The 15205-nt window shown below is 42.4% G+C and overlaps 2 protein-coding genes across 2 annotated transcripts; both read right to left on the minus strand.

Moving 5' to 3' along the window:
* Positions 1-4212: 4212 nt before the first annotated feature.
* On the minus strand, positions 4213-6158 carry mcl1b (MCL1 apoptosis regulator, BCL2 family member b). The gene is made up of 3 exons (XM_029504413.1): positions 5567-6158; positions 5100-5347; positions 4213-4919 (listed from the first exon to the last, which is right to left on the minus strand). The coding sequence occupies exons 1-3, from the start codon at positions 6015-6017 to the stop codon at positions 4803-4805; spliced, it is 816 nt and encodes a 271-aa protein (XP_029360273.1). The 5' UTR covers positions 6018-6158; the 3' UTR covers positions 4213-4802.
* A 1466-nt stretch (positions 6159-7624) lies between these two features.
* ensab (endosulfine alpha b) lies at positions 7625-14951 on the minus strand. Its single transcript, XM_029505288.1, has 3 exons — positions 14764-14951; positions 12665-12787; positions 7625-11269 (listed from the first exon to the last, which is right to left on the minus strand). Exons 1-3 carry the CDS (start codon positions 14818-14820, stop codon positions 11099-11101), a joined length of 351 nt encoding a protein of 116 aa, XP_029361148.1. The 5' UTR covers positions 14821-14951; the 3' UTR covers positions 7625-11098.
* Between the last annotated feature and the right edge of the window lie 254 nt (positions 14952-15205).

Raw genomic sequence — 15205 nt, forward strand, 5'->3', positions numbered from 1 at the left:
TTGCCCAGCTGCCACTTTGGAGTTTAAAGACTGAAATGTGTCTATCAGTTTGTCAGAGCTGAGAAATAAATGAAAAAAGAAAGAAATCTGCAGATGAAGCGAGGTTGAAACTCTGGGAGCAAACTTAAACTTAACCTGCTTCTCATGCACACCAACGTGGTTTTGCTCATAAATGCATGAATTAGTATATTGCATCATAAAAGAGGGACGAGGTTCACAGCTCTGGACCGAATCCTCAGCCTGCACAGCTCAACAGTAAAAGACACATCTGCACATCCAGGTAGTTGGATATCGTGAAGGGACTGATGGTGACTGTGACAAACCTGGAAAAAAAAAAAATGTTCTTTCCCATTCGGTCAGAAACTTTCCAGTCATAGTTATTGGTTTTTCCAAAATGTCAAAGGCCCTGAAATGTTTCATCAGCCAAAGCTCAACACCATCTGGTGTCTGGATATCAGGTTAGGTGGTACAGGAGGTGGAATCAGCAGGCCAAAATCCTTCATCAGTTTGAAACATAAGTGAGAACTTCCAAAGTCATTTGAGTGGATCACAGAAATGCATGTTTACTCCAAGAGAAATGGGACGTGACCGACGGGTGACTGAGTCAAATGCACCTTTTTCCCAGGCTTCAAAGTTTCTCCACACATCAGATAATGTAGAGCTTGTTTATTTTCTAGACATCTTGATTCACAGTCGCACATTAGACCTCAAACTAGGACGGACTTATGTCACTAGTAGCCTTCATCTTTTAGAGCTTTTGCAATTTGCGTAGAACCAACATTTCCATGAGTAAATATTCCCCCCCAACAGGGACTGTTTCATCACAGAGCAGGAAAACAGCTCAACGCGTTTTCAGTCGCCTGATGTGAAAAATTCAGACCATCAGCTTGACCTCGGAGCAGTCGGCCCGGCCTCATGGCTCAGCACATACCGACCTTATCAACTCAAAAAGCTGCTGTGGTGCCTTTAAAAGGACAAAACCAGGCCCAATGAGAGGAGGCCCCTGCTGCACATTTAAAAAAAAAAAAAAAAAAAAAAGATTAAACAGCCAGGAATGTGTTGACATCCATTTAGAGATAGTTGTGGCAAAGAACAAAAGAGCCTGTGTGCGTTTTCACTATTCAGACTTCATGTGTGAAGTTCAGCGGCAGGCAGCTGGCGTCCAGCAGGTGTTTCCAGAGACAAACACTTCATGCATTCAGGAAGTGCTGGATCTGTTTTTCCAATGAGGGAGTTCAAATCTCAAAACTTAATCATTCCCATTAAAGGGGATAAAATGAAGCTGACAGAGTCTGCACTGAGTGACAAGAGGTTCCTGGGAAGTGTAGTGAGAACGCAGCACCAAAGATGGAAATATTAAGGCGCTCTAACCAGATGCACATGCGCAGGCACATATGCAGACAAGTTGTTGTTCTGATAGAGGAACAAAGTGGAGCAGCCGACCTCAGGCAGAGCTGCACAAATGCAGAAAACAGGTTCTGTATATTGAAGCAGCAGAACAGAAACTGTTGGCTAAGATTTAATTAAAGACTGCTGCTTCAAGACAAAACTGCAAGCCTCTAATTCTCCTCCAGTGAAGCAGCTCTCGATGCTCTTTTGATGCTTGAGTACTTTTTTTTTGGCACCAAACAGAACTTGCTGAAGGATGTGGCCTATCTTTGAATCTCCGGCTCCGAATTCTAAGTATTCACAACTTCTAACGAGTAACTCTTCGGGCTGAGCGCTTCTGTCAAAGATAAACTTGTGCGTCAGCTGACTTCCCAGAAGCTGTTGCTTTTTTTAAAGTGGGCGTGCTTGTTGCTACAGGGAAGTCGAGCAACCTCACAACCAATGCTGTGTGTGTTTGAAAAAAAAAAAAAAAGCCCTGTTCCTCAAAGTTTCAAGTTACAAGAACTTTCTGCATGAAGAAAACTACGTTATAAACCACCATTGGTTTTTACCTGGGTCTGAAACAGATCTGTAAGGTTTTCTCTAGAATTTCTCTTTTGTGTCAAAAAAGGATTTCTTCATAAAAGTCCATACAAAAAAGGTGCAGATGCTTAAAAAAAAAATTACATAAAATAAATAAATAAAACCTACAGAGAACTTTTTAAAAGCCAGAAGGTCTGAACTCAGTACACAGAAACTCCAGGCAGATTGTCGGAGCCTGGTACAGGAACTTAATCAATCCTCAGTATCTGAATGTGAAGTATGTGGAGATAATAGTTTCTGAACCACTCCTTATACAATCCCCTAAGAGGAATGCTTTAACCTGCCCTGCTGAACACACTCCACTCCTAAGTTTGTTCAACCACAGATAATTTACATGTTTTAAGCAAAACACTCAGCTGAAGAAGAAAAAAAAAAAAAAAAAAAAAAAAAAAAAAAAAAGTGAACCCTTTGCAACCTTGCACAGAATCTCGCTCAACTGTCTCCACAAATTATTTCTTTAGCTCTCATTGTCGAAGCATTGCGGGTGTTAACCACAGGGAGAATGTTTTAATACAAAGAAAAAAAAACTAACCCAAAAAACAAACAAACACTTTATGGACACATCAACCCACAACTGTTTCATTTTCAGTTTGACATGCATTAACCCTTTGAACCCCCGGTGCATCGTTTTGGACTAAAGTGGTGACGTAGAGGTGAACACGGTTCAAAATAGAGTGAAATATGCAAAAATCGCAGGCGCAAGACAAACAGCAAAGAAAATGTCTCAATGTTCTTGTGCATTGACAATAAAACAATACAAAAAAAAAAATATATATATATATTTCCAGCTGAAAGTGTAATATCTGCCAACAATAAATATATATATATATATTTAACACATTGTGCATTCGTTAAGCTGAGTAAATAAATTGATATATTGATGAAGTTTTCCAAAGCAACAAAAGCTTGTCAGGAGTAGATGTGCAGCCCTGCTCAGCTTTTCATCCCTAATGTCCTGGAATTTCTCATTTTACTTTCACACAGTTACAGCTTTTGTGTGCACTGCAAAGTTTCTGTTATCACATCCTCCTTCTACTTTTTGCATATCTTCGCATGAAGGCCACAGAGAGGATCAAACACTCCCACATACCAAAGCAATTCATGCCGAGTTAAAACAGAAGAAACAAAAACCTTTGAGCATTAAACCTTTAAGAAGACAGACTTGTGATTTGTATTAAAACTGATCCAGGTTGTTCAGAGAGTTGGAGCACTTTGCATAAATAGCTCCAAGACACTGCAGTGCTGTCTGCTTTCTGCACCCCACCCCTCCTCCACCCTCCCCAGTCGACTTGTGTACACTGAAATCGACTCTATGAAATTGCCTCATCTTCAATTCCCCATTGTGCAGCAGCCTGTTGTTAACACTGAAGTGCGCGGGGGGTAACCCGCTGGTGGGTAACATCATTAGTTTGCAGGAGGGGGCTAGGGGAGGTCTACTGTGGATCATCACCATGGAGAGGCTCTACTCCATTTCCTCCTAAGACCTAGATGAGCGTTGTGTTTGTCCTGTAACCCGAGACAACGGGAGGCTCTGAGCAAACATGGGTGCAGCCACAAATCATCACCAAGGATTCCCTTTGCTTTGGCCTACACCAAGATTTGTGTTCTGGACGACAGAGTGCAAAGATACTCCTTCAGTCGTGACGCAACAGTTTTCATCTAATGGGCTTTAAAAACTGTTCTTACTACCAACCATGTCAGAGAGGTTTATGGGTAAAGAAAGAACTATGACCTGGATCACAGAGCATATAGACTTCAAAATGGCTGCAGTTTCCTATCAAGCATTTAAAAAAAGTAAAGACACATTATGAACATGTAAGCAGCCAGTCATATGTTCATAATGCATCTAAGTCACCAGCTTCTAGGTAAAAACTGAAATTTTTTCAGTTCAGGAAGTAGACAAGCTATGCAACTTTGATGTGAACTGTTTTCCCCAGTTCAGAATCTAGCTGATGCCTCCTGCTTTGGAACTCTGCAGGCGGACAAACATTTCACCACTGACTGCGACTCATTACTGCAAAAGCAACCCCAATCAAACTTCTAGGAAACGCCAACCATCGCTCTGGCTCAAACTGTGGTGTGAACCAAATGCTGAAAATTGTGTGTGGGGGGGTGAGCTGTTAAATTTAGTTTCATGTCAGAACAGCCACATTAGTGGGGAGTGTAACTGAAACCACTGCCTATAGCTTCTGAATACAACCAACATAAGATTTCTCAACAGAAAGTGTCAGAAAGGTCAAACCATGTTAATTATACTTTATATACCTTTTTTATTTGTGAATATGTACAAATGGCCCTGAGCCATCATTAATTTCTATCTGAGAGGCATCTGTTCCAAATGTATAATTCACTGATGGAGCCAAATGGCCCCACAAGAGGTCAGTCCTTGTTCATTCTTCCCTCAGACTCAAACTTTCCAAGCTGCTGTTGGGCCAAAAGTCCAGCACAGAGTCCAAGTGTGGCTCCAACATTTCCATATGGAAGGGAAATAGCACACATGCAAATTCCCCTCACCATCATATGGTTCAAGTTTCCAGATAAAATGATCCGGAGTAATGACCAGCCCCTGAAGGGAGGAGGGGAGGTCGTCACGCAAAAGGAAAAAAAGAATCAGCTATGTACAAATAATCAGAAAAAATTATTGCAAATAATTGGCTAAAATATTCACAAATATTATAAAAATATAATCTTTAATTTAAATAAAGCCTATTTAAACAGTAAAAACTTGGAGTCCTCTGGTGTGAAGATAGGGGGGGGGGGGCGCCACGTATTTCCATCTTCCAAGTCCACAGCAGTGGATCGTTTACAGACTACCTTTAGAGTGTCCAAATTCATCTGATCAACAGGGCCAGTGTTGCGCCGATGCCTGCCACTCCAGCAAAGGCCATGAGTGTGTTCCTCACTGATGACTCTGGGTCCACAACGTGAAAGAACTCCACAAAGCCATCCTGTAAATATGCAATGTTATAAACAATTAGTGCCAATGTTGGAATACCATTATTTAATTAGTGATAAAGGTCAATGTCCACCAGACACATAGGCTGTGTTGCACAAAGCAGTTATGCAACCAGTCCCATTTTTTTGTGGGGGGGTCACTGCTCCACCCTGTCATTCAGCCTCTGACTCACCCATGAATTGTTCTTCAGCAGCCAGTCCTTCTGTTCAGACAACAGGTATTTGGAGATCTCCATTCCTACAGATTCCACACAGCTCTCCCTGCCCATCTCCTTCAGCCTCCGACACACCACCACCCCGAAGGCGGCCAGGCTGGCCACACGGCCCCAGTTGGTGGTGCCGTCTGAGAAGAGTTTCTGGGCCACCAAACAGACAAAACTCATGTCCTCTGTGTTGTCCAGTGACAGTTTGTTGACCATACCTGGAAAAGCAATATAGTGTGAGCATTTCAACACTTCGTGTCCTTCTTTGTCCCCCCAAAAGTCAAAACGTAGTAAATAAAGAAATAAACACACAGAATCAAATGAAGCCATAACACTTCGGATATGATCCGACCTGCAGGCTGCCCCCTGTATGGGGGATTAATGGCGCTGCCTTCAGTCTAACAGGATTACAGCAGCTGTCTTTGTATGAAACGTACCATTGTAGGCGATTCCGTGCTTCTCCAGGAGCCCGTCCACGACTCTCTTCATGGTGTCCAGCCCTCTGTGCTGCTTCGTCCTCGGCGTGGACCACTCGGTGTACCACCTCATGGTCTGGCTTATGAGCTGGCATGTATCGGCCCTGAGCAGCTCCCTCTCGGCCGGAGAGGAGGCCTCGGCCTCGCTGTCTGAGTTGCTCTCCGGGGTGCAAGCTACGGACTCCCCGCCGCTGTTTTCCCGGACGATTTTCGGCGGGCAGCCGCCTTTAGAGCTCACCTCCAGGTTGGTGGGTCGTTTGGCGACGTCGCTCCGGATCGGAGAGTCCACGGAGGAGGCCCCGGCCCCGCCGGTCCACATCTTCGGCAGTACGTTCGGGTCGCAGATTAGCAGGTTCATGGAGGTGGAGGCGGACCCGAAGGCAGAAGACTTGTGTGTTTGAAAAAGGCTCATGTTGTGAGATAGTTTAGTCCATGTACGGTTCTAGAAGAGTTCTGGAAAGTGAAGCGGATCGAAGCTAGCCCGATGAAACAAAAAGCTAGCCGGTCCAAACGGTCAGCGGCTCCCCATGTCAGACTGTTGCCGAGCGGAAGTGAAGCAAGGAGAGACCGTTTTATGCTTATACGGAGTACAGGGGGCGGGGCTTCGCTACGTCACTGGACGTTACAAAGTTCCGGGAAAAGAAATAAAAAAAAAAAAAAAAAAATCTCAAAACCTGAAAATGAATTTCACGGTGTATTTTCTGTCGTTATTTGGTCACAAAGAAAATGGATTTCACAGTGTGGTTGTTTGTTTGTTTGTTTGTTTGTTTACGTCACAAAAAAAAAAAGGAAAAAAAAATTCACAGAGTGAACATTTCTTTAGTTGTTTGTTCGTTTACGTCACAAAAACAAAACAACATTAAAAAACGAGTGGAAAAGTACAAAAGTGGGATATAGGACAAAAAAAGAACAACATTAAGAAACGAGTGGAAAAGTACAAAAGTGGGATATATGATTTTTTTTAGATAAATGTCTCAGATTTGGATTAAATTGTGTGTTACTTTTGTATTTTGACACAAATATGATAAAATATATGAATAAAGGCTATATCACCTTCTTTAATCTGTATTTATGTGATGTGCACTTTTACAACATGAGCTTTTTTATAATCTTTTGATCAGTTTACATGTAAACATTTTATACTTCACATAAATATGTTAATGAAGGTTCTATCCGTTACCAGAATCATAAACATTTTAATAATCCTCGGGGGAATTCTTTTTTTTGTTTTTTTTTGTTACAGGTGCTCCAAAATAGAAACTGAAATATTATCTATATTATAATATTATATTAATTGAATATAAATATGGACTTACATAGATAGAATGAAATAAATAGAAGAAACTGTAAATGATAAAATTACATAAAATGCACCTATGAATAAGTAAATGTCCAGAGTTCTTTAAACTGTATTTATGTTATTTGTACTTTTACAACATCAGATCTTTATAGTTTATAATACAAATGTAGTTGTGTGTAAAATACGTTACATTATTACAAATCATGTAATATAGGCTGTACAATGATGACATTACTGTTTCTGGAATTGATTATATTTGTGTTGTGTACTTTTCTTTATTTCAAAATAAAGAATTTGAAACTCTTTGGATCTTTTTACATTTCAATAAGTGACAGGAAAAACTTTGACATTGCTCAAACCGATCCAATCTCGAACCAAAAAAAAAAAGACAGGTAATTTTTAAACATTAGCAAATGGCCATGTTAAAACCTTTTACGTTATCGTGAGGCTACATTTATTAACTTCCTGTCGTCTGGGAACAAAGATGGCGTCATGCCAGCTTGTAGACGTCATGTTCCTTATCACACAAGTTGAAATTTTTCATTTTGTCATTTGTGTCCTGCACACTGCAGTCAACAGCTTTAGAAACGAAGGGCTGCGACTCCCCCATGTGGCGGTACGAGGTTTGCACACGCACTGCGACGTTTACAGAATCTGCCCACAAGATTTGATGTCTGGCACACATAAGTGGTACAAGAAACTGCACAACGACACAGAAATGTTATTAATGTAAAAGTTTATTTCAAATACTGACAAAAACCCTTTCACCTACTCCCACACATCTGAAACATTCCAAACACTCCTGTTCTTTCTGAATTGTTAAAATCATTCATTGTTCTCCTGTCACCCTTTTTCTTGTAAACCCTTATATATATGTATGTATATATATATATATATATATATATATTATTTTTTAATTTTTTTCTTGGAAGCAAGGGTGCCTCTGATTTCCCTGCAGTTATCATGGGCCAGAATCAAACGTACTAATTAAGTAATAAGAGAACAAAAAAAAAAATAAAAACAACAAAAAAAAAAAAAAAAAAAAAACAACAACAAGAAAACAGATTAAGGTAAAAGCAGAACAAAAATACTTCAGAGCACACAGTCTTTCATTTCTTTATACATTCTGGCACGTGTTATACATAGCTGAACGAGAGACACCCTGTGTGTCGGGTTTGAAATATACCCTGCTATTTTTCTCTCGTTGATCTGCTCCGTGCAAAGCCAAACATCAAGTAGCATTCAAGAACCCCTGTCCACTGTTGTTTCTTAGAACATGCTTACTCGCCCATCTCTTCGACTGATATCGCATAAACAGAAAACTGTGGACCTTTAAACATAATGAGATGCTAAACGGTCAATGACAATCAAAGTTATGTTACAATGAAGTTTTGATCACTTTGATCAAAAATCAACAATGCACTTTTCAAATTTAGCAGTAGTTAGTTGCATTTTTTGACTGCAGTCTGAAAATTCACTCAACTTTTCCCACAGGAGCTGCAACGGAGTTACTCAGGAAGGAAGGAGCGTGTCGGACTGGTAGAATCAAGAGGACAGGTGTTCTTTACAGGGTTATCATCTTAGATTTGTCTTTGACTGAATCAGCAGCATTTACACATATTTTCATATGATACAGATTCACATAGCCTCTGCAATACACTAAGATAGAACAGAAGTAGTGTTCAACTGAAAGGAGAGGAACCACTGAATCAGAAGTAGCTCAGGCTATGAAAAAAGTGAAAAGCAGGTGGGAAGAACACAAAAAACATCCTCTTCCTGTTGAAGTCTATTTACATGGTTGGAACAGAGAAAAGCAGTGCATTCATACATCAGCAGAACAAGCACATACGTACACATCAGTTCCCTTTCACCCACTGCAAATTTGACACATTTTAAAGTCTTAATGAAAAACAGATGAGGTTAAGAAGGTGAGGGTGCAAGTACCCTAATCACCTAGACTGTGGTGGAGTGTGCATTTTGTGAAGGTTCCTCCGAAGCGGTATGACACAACAAGGCTAATTCTTTAAGTGAGCATTGGCATCCAGTTTAGATTCTTAAAACAATGTGGACGGCAGGCCGTACAAGTCAGCAGCTATGGTGATAGTGACATTGATCAGCTTTAGAGGCTGAACCACCACGTTGGGACGTGAAGTGCAAAACACTGGCTCACATTTTGCCCCCCTCCCGCCATGTGTTATAACATTTCTCTGCTTTGCCAAGTGTTAGGAGTGAGCACATCCTGCAGGCATGCAGTGTCCCAGTTTAAGCCCCGTGGTGATGACGACGTTGGAAGATGGGCCAAAACCTGTGGTTAAAAGGTCGCCTGCTGCTTACCACTGGTGACACAGATCAGCCTGTGTAGTGTCAGGATGGAAGGGAAAAACCACTGATCTAAGGGGTGCTGTCAGCTAAGTAGTAGTCGTCTTTTATGTGACTTAGTGTTTCGAAATGTGTCCGACCAAAGAGGTCTAGGTACTACTTCTGCTGAAACATCATCTTAAAGTGTACAAGCATGAGAAAAACAATCGCCCACAGAAAATGAGAAATCGACATCCATTTTAAATGTTAACGAGCAGCAAGAGTGAGTCATTCCCAAAACTATTTTCAAACTGTACGTGACACTGAGATCATAACTGTGAAGGCTAGAAACGTGGTCAGTTTGACTTCCGTCTTGTTGTGTTCACATGTGACACTGAAACGCTAACCGAGCTGTGTCGATGGCGGTCACGTCACTGCTCATATCTTCTTGTGATCCAGATGATTAAATGATAACAGAGACATTGGGGAAAAATATGTTTCCACATCTGAGCTGGAGAGCTCCAGTATGAAATTTGGCTCAGTTGATGAAGCACAGAATTTCCAAGCCAGAAAGTCCCAAGTTGTGATCTCAAATGAGTAGATTTAGCACTACCATTTCTCTCAGGCATGCTAGCAGGTCCAGTCCTTAAAGCGCTTATCACAAATTACGTGCTTAATGGGAGTGTTATTTACAGAAGCATATACTCTATGCAGGGTGCCTGAATTGCCCCCCTACACAAATCTTTTAGGCTCATAGTAAACACACAGCTTAAAGCAACTCAACAGTAACCAAACCAAGAATGAATTCGGGTGACTGGCAGGATTCCCAGCCTTTAAAATTACACAAGGATAAACTCAGCTGCAAACAAGAGTGTGTGTACATGGATTGTCAAGCAAGAAAGGAAAATTAAGGAAGTGTGACTATGTGACATTTGAGGGCTTCATGTGTGTTTTGATACTTCCTATTTTTTAGCAGATGCCCCACTCCTGTTAAAAACATTTTTAATTTTCTTACATGTTATAATCATGCAGCATATTTTAGGAGAACAGGAGTAAAGGAGTGTCAAGAATTAAAGCATTGAGTAGAGAGAGAGAGAAAGTAAAGTGGCGTTTCAACTCCCTGTTTGGCTGAGCCGTAGCAAATGACCTCTGATTTAGTTTGACAAAAGGTGAGGCATGAGATGAAAAGACAGCTCCCTTCACCACCATGCCTTCACACATCTCCCATTTCCCAATATGGTGTCAGTGAATGCTAATCAACTCTTAATATAGGCAGCTGCCCCTCACAGATTTGGTATGCAAGCAATTATTCACGTATATCTTCTGACCCCTCCCCACCCCAAAGCCAACCACCAGCATAGGAAGGGAACACAAAGACCAAAGAACACGCTGTGAGCATGGTTCCTAACTCCCTTACACACAATGTTTTGGTGTCATTCAGGATGCAAAAAAAAAAAAAACAACAACATACTATACAGAATACAAAGTGCATTAACTCACCCCATCCAACCCCTGCCTGATGACACACACCTACTGTGATGCATCTTGGAACACAGAAAAACCAAGACATAAGGGAGGCGGTAGAGCAGAGTGCGCGGAAGGGGGCAGAGCTGTGGGTGGTGGGAAAGCAGAGAAGGCTGCGACCTCGTGGGCCAGCAAAACCTCCATGCCTCACACCCCGCTCCACCTGCTTACAAGCAAATGGAGCTTTAACTTATGCAACTCTGCCCGATATGTTAAAGCCAGTGGTGACTGGGGATGAAGAGGGAAGAGAGGGGAGTGGGAGGGGTTGACATATCAGGGGGGCACAGGTGAGGGTGAGGAGGAGCGATCTTTGCCCTGAGTCCCAGGGTCGGGGAAATGGGGGGTAAGGGTGGACTCTGCGATGATGAAGGCTAGCCGGCTAGCTTGCTGGTCACCAAGGAGGACTTCCTCTGGGGAAGATCCTGCGGCGTGGGAATGTGGTCGCCAGTCACCAGGTTCTTGTCTGGCCCTGCCACAGGAAGCTGCTTGTTCTTCATTTTGGCCTTGGCCATGTTGTAGTCACCCGAGTCGAAGTACTTTTGCTGTGTGAGAGGAGACACGAGAGACACCCACAGCTTTAGAGGCATGCAGCTTTGTGATCAGTCACTGAAACCAAAAGGCAGAAAACTCTGGTCTGTCAAAACTACTCATAAAGTTATCAGTACACTTGAAGGGTTATTGGTCAATGTAATTGTTCCTCCTGTCTGTACTCTCCCTGTGGAGGGCCCTTTCTGATGCAATTGCAGTGCAAGAGATAGCGAATGAAAGCCAGAGTGCTTGTTGTGCTGCAGCTAATATGAGGCTTCAGGGGTCTGAACTAGACCCTTTCCGAGTATCTCCACTTACACCTCTGCAATCTCATAATAGCAGCTAACAACCACTTCCTCTCAAAATTTGTCTGTTTTTTTCTTCAATCTCTTCCAGTGAAATTTCATTAGAAAGATCTTTTCACTGCCAATACGGATGAGAATTATTACAGCAAGAGTATAACAACAAATAGGCCAGATCATATTTAAACTTCAGCATTGGACTGATTCAATCACCAGAAAAAGGAAAGTCCAGTCTAAGATTTGCTAACGTTCCTTTATATCATCATTCTTTGGGAGTAATCTTATGATCAAGTGTTGCAATTTACTTTTTGGCTCTCCCTGCTGCTTGCCTCGGTGACTCCTACTCCTTGTCAGTGATTTCCCTGAAGTACTTTCACCAGACTCCAGAGGTGGATGCTCTCTGTAACATATACTGTATGTGTAGGTGGACAGAGAGCAACAGTTTTTCCAGTAGAAGAAATAAAGAGAGTGGAGAAAGACTGATGCTTTTGTTGCTCTGCCCTGCTCACATTACAAATAAAAAAATAACCCGTCACATGGACTGTTGTGTTCCTCATGCATGAAAGTGGCTGCAATGGGTTTCTGGTTTATTGAGATAGGGCAGGAAGAGAAATAACTCCCCCCTTCTGCCTCAGAGGTTGAGTCCTACAGGACTGTTGAGGGCACCTCACGAAACTCATGGTTGCAATGGATGCACACTGTTTATCAGTCATGCTTCAGATAGCAGTAATTTTCTATAAGCCAGAAACATTTGAATGATGTCTACATGAGCTCAGTCTACAGAATTGGCCAAAAATTCAAAACATTCACAGGAAATGGGAAAAGGACTACAAGCTATGTAGCCTGCAGCTGTGTTTAAAGTTTCACAAGTGGATTTTTCAGTGACAGTAATGCAGTGGAGCTTGACTTATCACAGCAAAAACATCACCTGGACAAGACAGCTGATACATTTTGAAATTTTTGCTTGGATGTCTCAGTAATGTACGAAGGGGAGGAGGGGGGTTCAGAGGTTTCTTGACAGACACGATCAAATCTACGACCAGTTTTTATTGACACTGAAGCCTGCCTCTGAGCTCCTAACAGTTCTTACAAACCGCAGTTACATACCCCTTTCTGTAGTCTCTTCATGAGGAAGTCTGAACCTCCGGGCTTCTGACCCAGGCCGGGGTATTTGGCCTTCAGCTTTGCCTCCTCTGCCTTCACTGGGTTCGCATTCTTCTCTTGGGCGTCCTGTGAAGACAAGCACAAACTGCCATTTAAAAAAATAAATAAATAAAAAAAATCTGAATTGTTTTTGCTGGTTGTGTAAGACAGCTGGTTGTCTGAAAGGCACTGATTTACACTCACTCTTCAGTTCCAAAAAGGCTGCTGGCTGTACAAAAACATCACAGTTCCTGCAGGAAAGTGGACTGTTGAGCCCAGAACTCCTCAAATACACCAAAACTGTGCTGTGAAATGGGGTAACAACTATGACAATGACTAGTGGGGACTGGAGGGACTTCGTAATAGTATGATTGACAGCATGAATGTTCATAACTTACAGCCTGTGCTGTCACCACCTACCTTGAGAGGAAAAAAATTCAAGTAGAAGACAGAGCTTGACACAAAGAGATTCAGATCTTCCAACGAGTCAATAGACTACTCTTGTTCATTATTATCATAAAGCAATGAGACAACCACTCTCAAGCTTTTCAAGCAATCAAGAGTGCGATTGATTATTCAATTACAAGCTTACAATTACTACTTGCTATCCGAAGTTTGTGTAGATAATACACGTGTTTGCTTTGTTTCCAGTAAAGAACACTGGCCAAACTGGTCAGGGGACTATCAGCCAAGTCTTTGTTGGGTATGTCTGAGTACACAGTGCAAATCAGTTGTTTTGACTGCATGTTGAAACCAGCTTAGGGAGTAGTTGGTTTAAAGTGCATGTAAAACTTTAATGCACACACCACAGGGGCCACTTATATACTCGCTGCACGTACACCTGGAGAGAGCGGTGCACAGCACAGACCTACTTCCACTATGCAGACAAGATATAGCACTCAGCTTGCAAAACTTGCTGGGGCAACGATAAAATGTGACTCAGGACACAGAAGCCGATGAACAGATTCCCTGAGGAGGAGGAGGAGGAGGAGGAAGAGAAGCAGTGGCGGGGGGGAACCTGTGGCACCAAGTGCTGATTCACTTGGGCCCATGACAAGAAATTTATGAGCTACTATATTCAGCCCCAATGCAGGGAAACTGCAAATCCAAAAACAAATTCAATAATTTTAAACTGTTACGACTAACTGTAAAGAAGAAGAAATTCCAACAGGGAGGTTCAAAGTTTGACTGTACATTTTCTTCGATGCTGTTCAACTATAGAGATTCTCTGCTTGTTCCAGCACCTCAATAAATCTGCACTTATACCTGCAATATAGAGAACATTACTTTACCCAAATCTTAAAAGTGCTTTATAAATTTTATGGATTGGTTATGGATTGAGTGGTTTAGGTTCGACAGTGATTATGTCTACATTTATACACCCACTTCCAGGATTATGCAAAGAAACTAACGAGTTTTTCAACAACTAATGGGGTGCAGTATGAGCATTTATGGGACATTAATGCATTCCAGATATAGAAAAAACTAACCACTAAACCAACCATTATGCCATTATTATCGTTTAAGTCGTTATCTTGAGGTCTTTTTTTTATTGGCTCAACAGTAACACAAACTTGTGCACATGTTTTGTGTTACTGTGTGCTACATGCTGCATTAACAGGGGAAGGCGGTGCTCAGTTTGTTTTTCCAGTACAGGTGCTTCCACTAGATCAAACTACACCGAGTCCCCCCCCCTTCTCCCCTTCACCTCCACTTTATGTCTTTATTAGGAGACCGTCGGCTCTGCACGACACGTTTCGGGACCCCCAGCCCCCTTTACTGGACGGAACCAATGAGGCCCGAGCTACCGTGGACTCACCAGCCAATGACACAAGGCAAGAGACAAAACAAAAAGTGACACACTGACAAGGTGCTGTGTTGTGACAAAAAATACATATATATATGTAAATAATAATAACCCCCCAAGCAAATTGCCCCTCTGATCGCAGGCCTCCGTGTGTGTGTGTGTGTGTGTCTTCTTGTCGCACACACATTTTATTGCTAGCTGCCGTTAGCCGCGGTGGTTAGCCAACAACATCCAGAGCAGCAGCCACTTAACCCACCTGTTTTTCGTCCTCGTAGTCCACCTGAGTGTCCGAGTCCGGGTTTTCCGACGACATTGTGTTGACTGCGGAGGACAGGCAGGTGTCCCGTCTTGCCAGACGCCACCGAAGACGTGAATGGGCGAGCTGCCGTGTTGTGTACCTGTGCTGAAGCTAATCCTCCTTTTCTGAGCACGACTGCTCCCCAACAAAGATGGCGTAACGAGATGTGATGTCACCGCTGGAGTAGGAAGCGGGGGGGGGGGGGGGGTGATCGACGTATACAGTAACCAATAGAAGAGCAGCATCGGCCCGCAAGGCACCAATCCGGTGCCAGGAAGGGCAGCTCTCTTTGTGAGCGACAATCCGTCGACCAATGACATTACAGGATTTGGAGACAGAGGGCGTGGGCGATGCTGGGACTGCACTGCATCAACACAAATCACCTGAATAGCATAAGAGT

Source organism: Echeneis naucrates, chromosome 6 (assembly GCF_900963305.1).
Source record: "Echeneis naucrates chromosome 6, fEcheNa1.1, whole genome shotgun sequence".
Lineage (NCBI taxonomy): Eukaryota > Metazoa > Chordata > Actinopteri > Carangiformes > Echeneidae > Echeneis > Echeneis naucrates.

What these genes read in the sequence shown, in the direction of transcription:
- ensab (XM_029505288.1), bottom strand. Translation starts at nt 14,820, where the DNA reads ATGTCGTCGGAAAACCCGGACTCGGACACTCAGGTGGACTACGAGGAC. An exon ending in ACTACGAGGACGAAAAACAG is followed by an intron (nt 12,788 to 14,763) that starts GTGGGTTAAGTG and finishes TTGTCTTCACAG; the next exon opens with GACGCCCAAGAGAAGAATGC. An exon ending in TGAAGAGACTACAGAAAGGG is followed by an intron (nt 11,270 to 12,664) that starts GTATGTAACTGC and finishes CCTCTCACACAG; the next exon opens with CAAAAGTACTTCGACTCGGG.
- mcl1b (XM_029504413.1), bottom strand. Translation starts at nt 6,017, where the DNA reads ATGAGCCTTTTTCAAACACACAAGTCTTCTGCCTTCGGGTCCGCCTCC. An exon ending in GCACGGAATCGCCTACAATG is followed by an intron (nt 5,348 to 5,566) that starts GTACGTTTCATA and finishes TTGCTTTTCCAG; the next exon opens with GTATGGTCAACAAACTGTCA. An exon ending in TGCTGAAGAACAATTCATGG is followed by an intron (nt 4,920 to 5,099) that starts GTGAGTCAGAGG and finishes GCATATTTACAG; the next exon opens with GATGGCTTTGTGGAGTTCTT.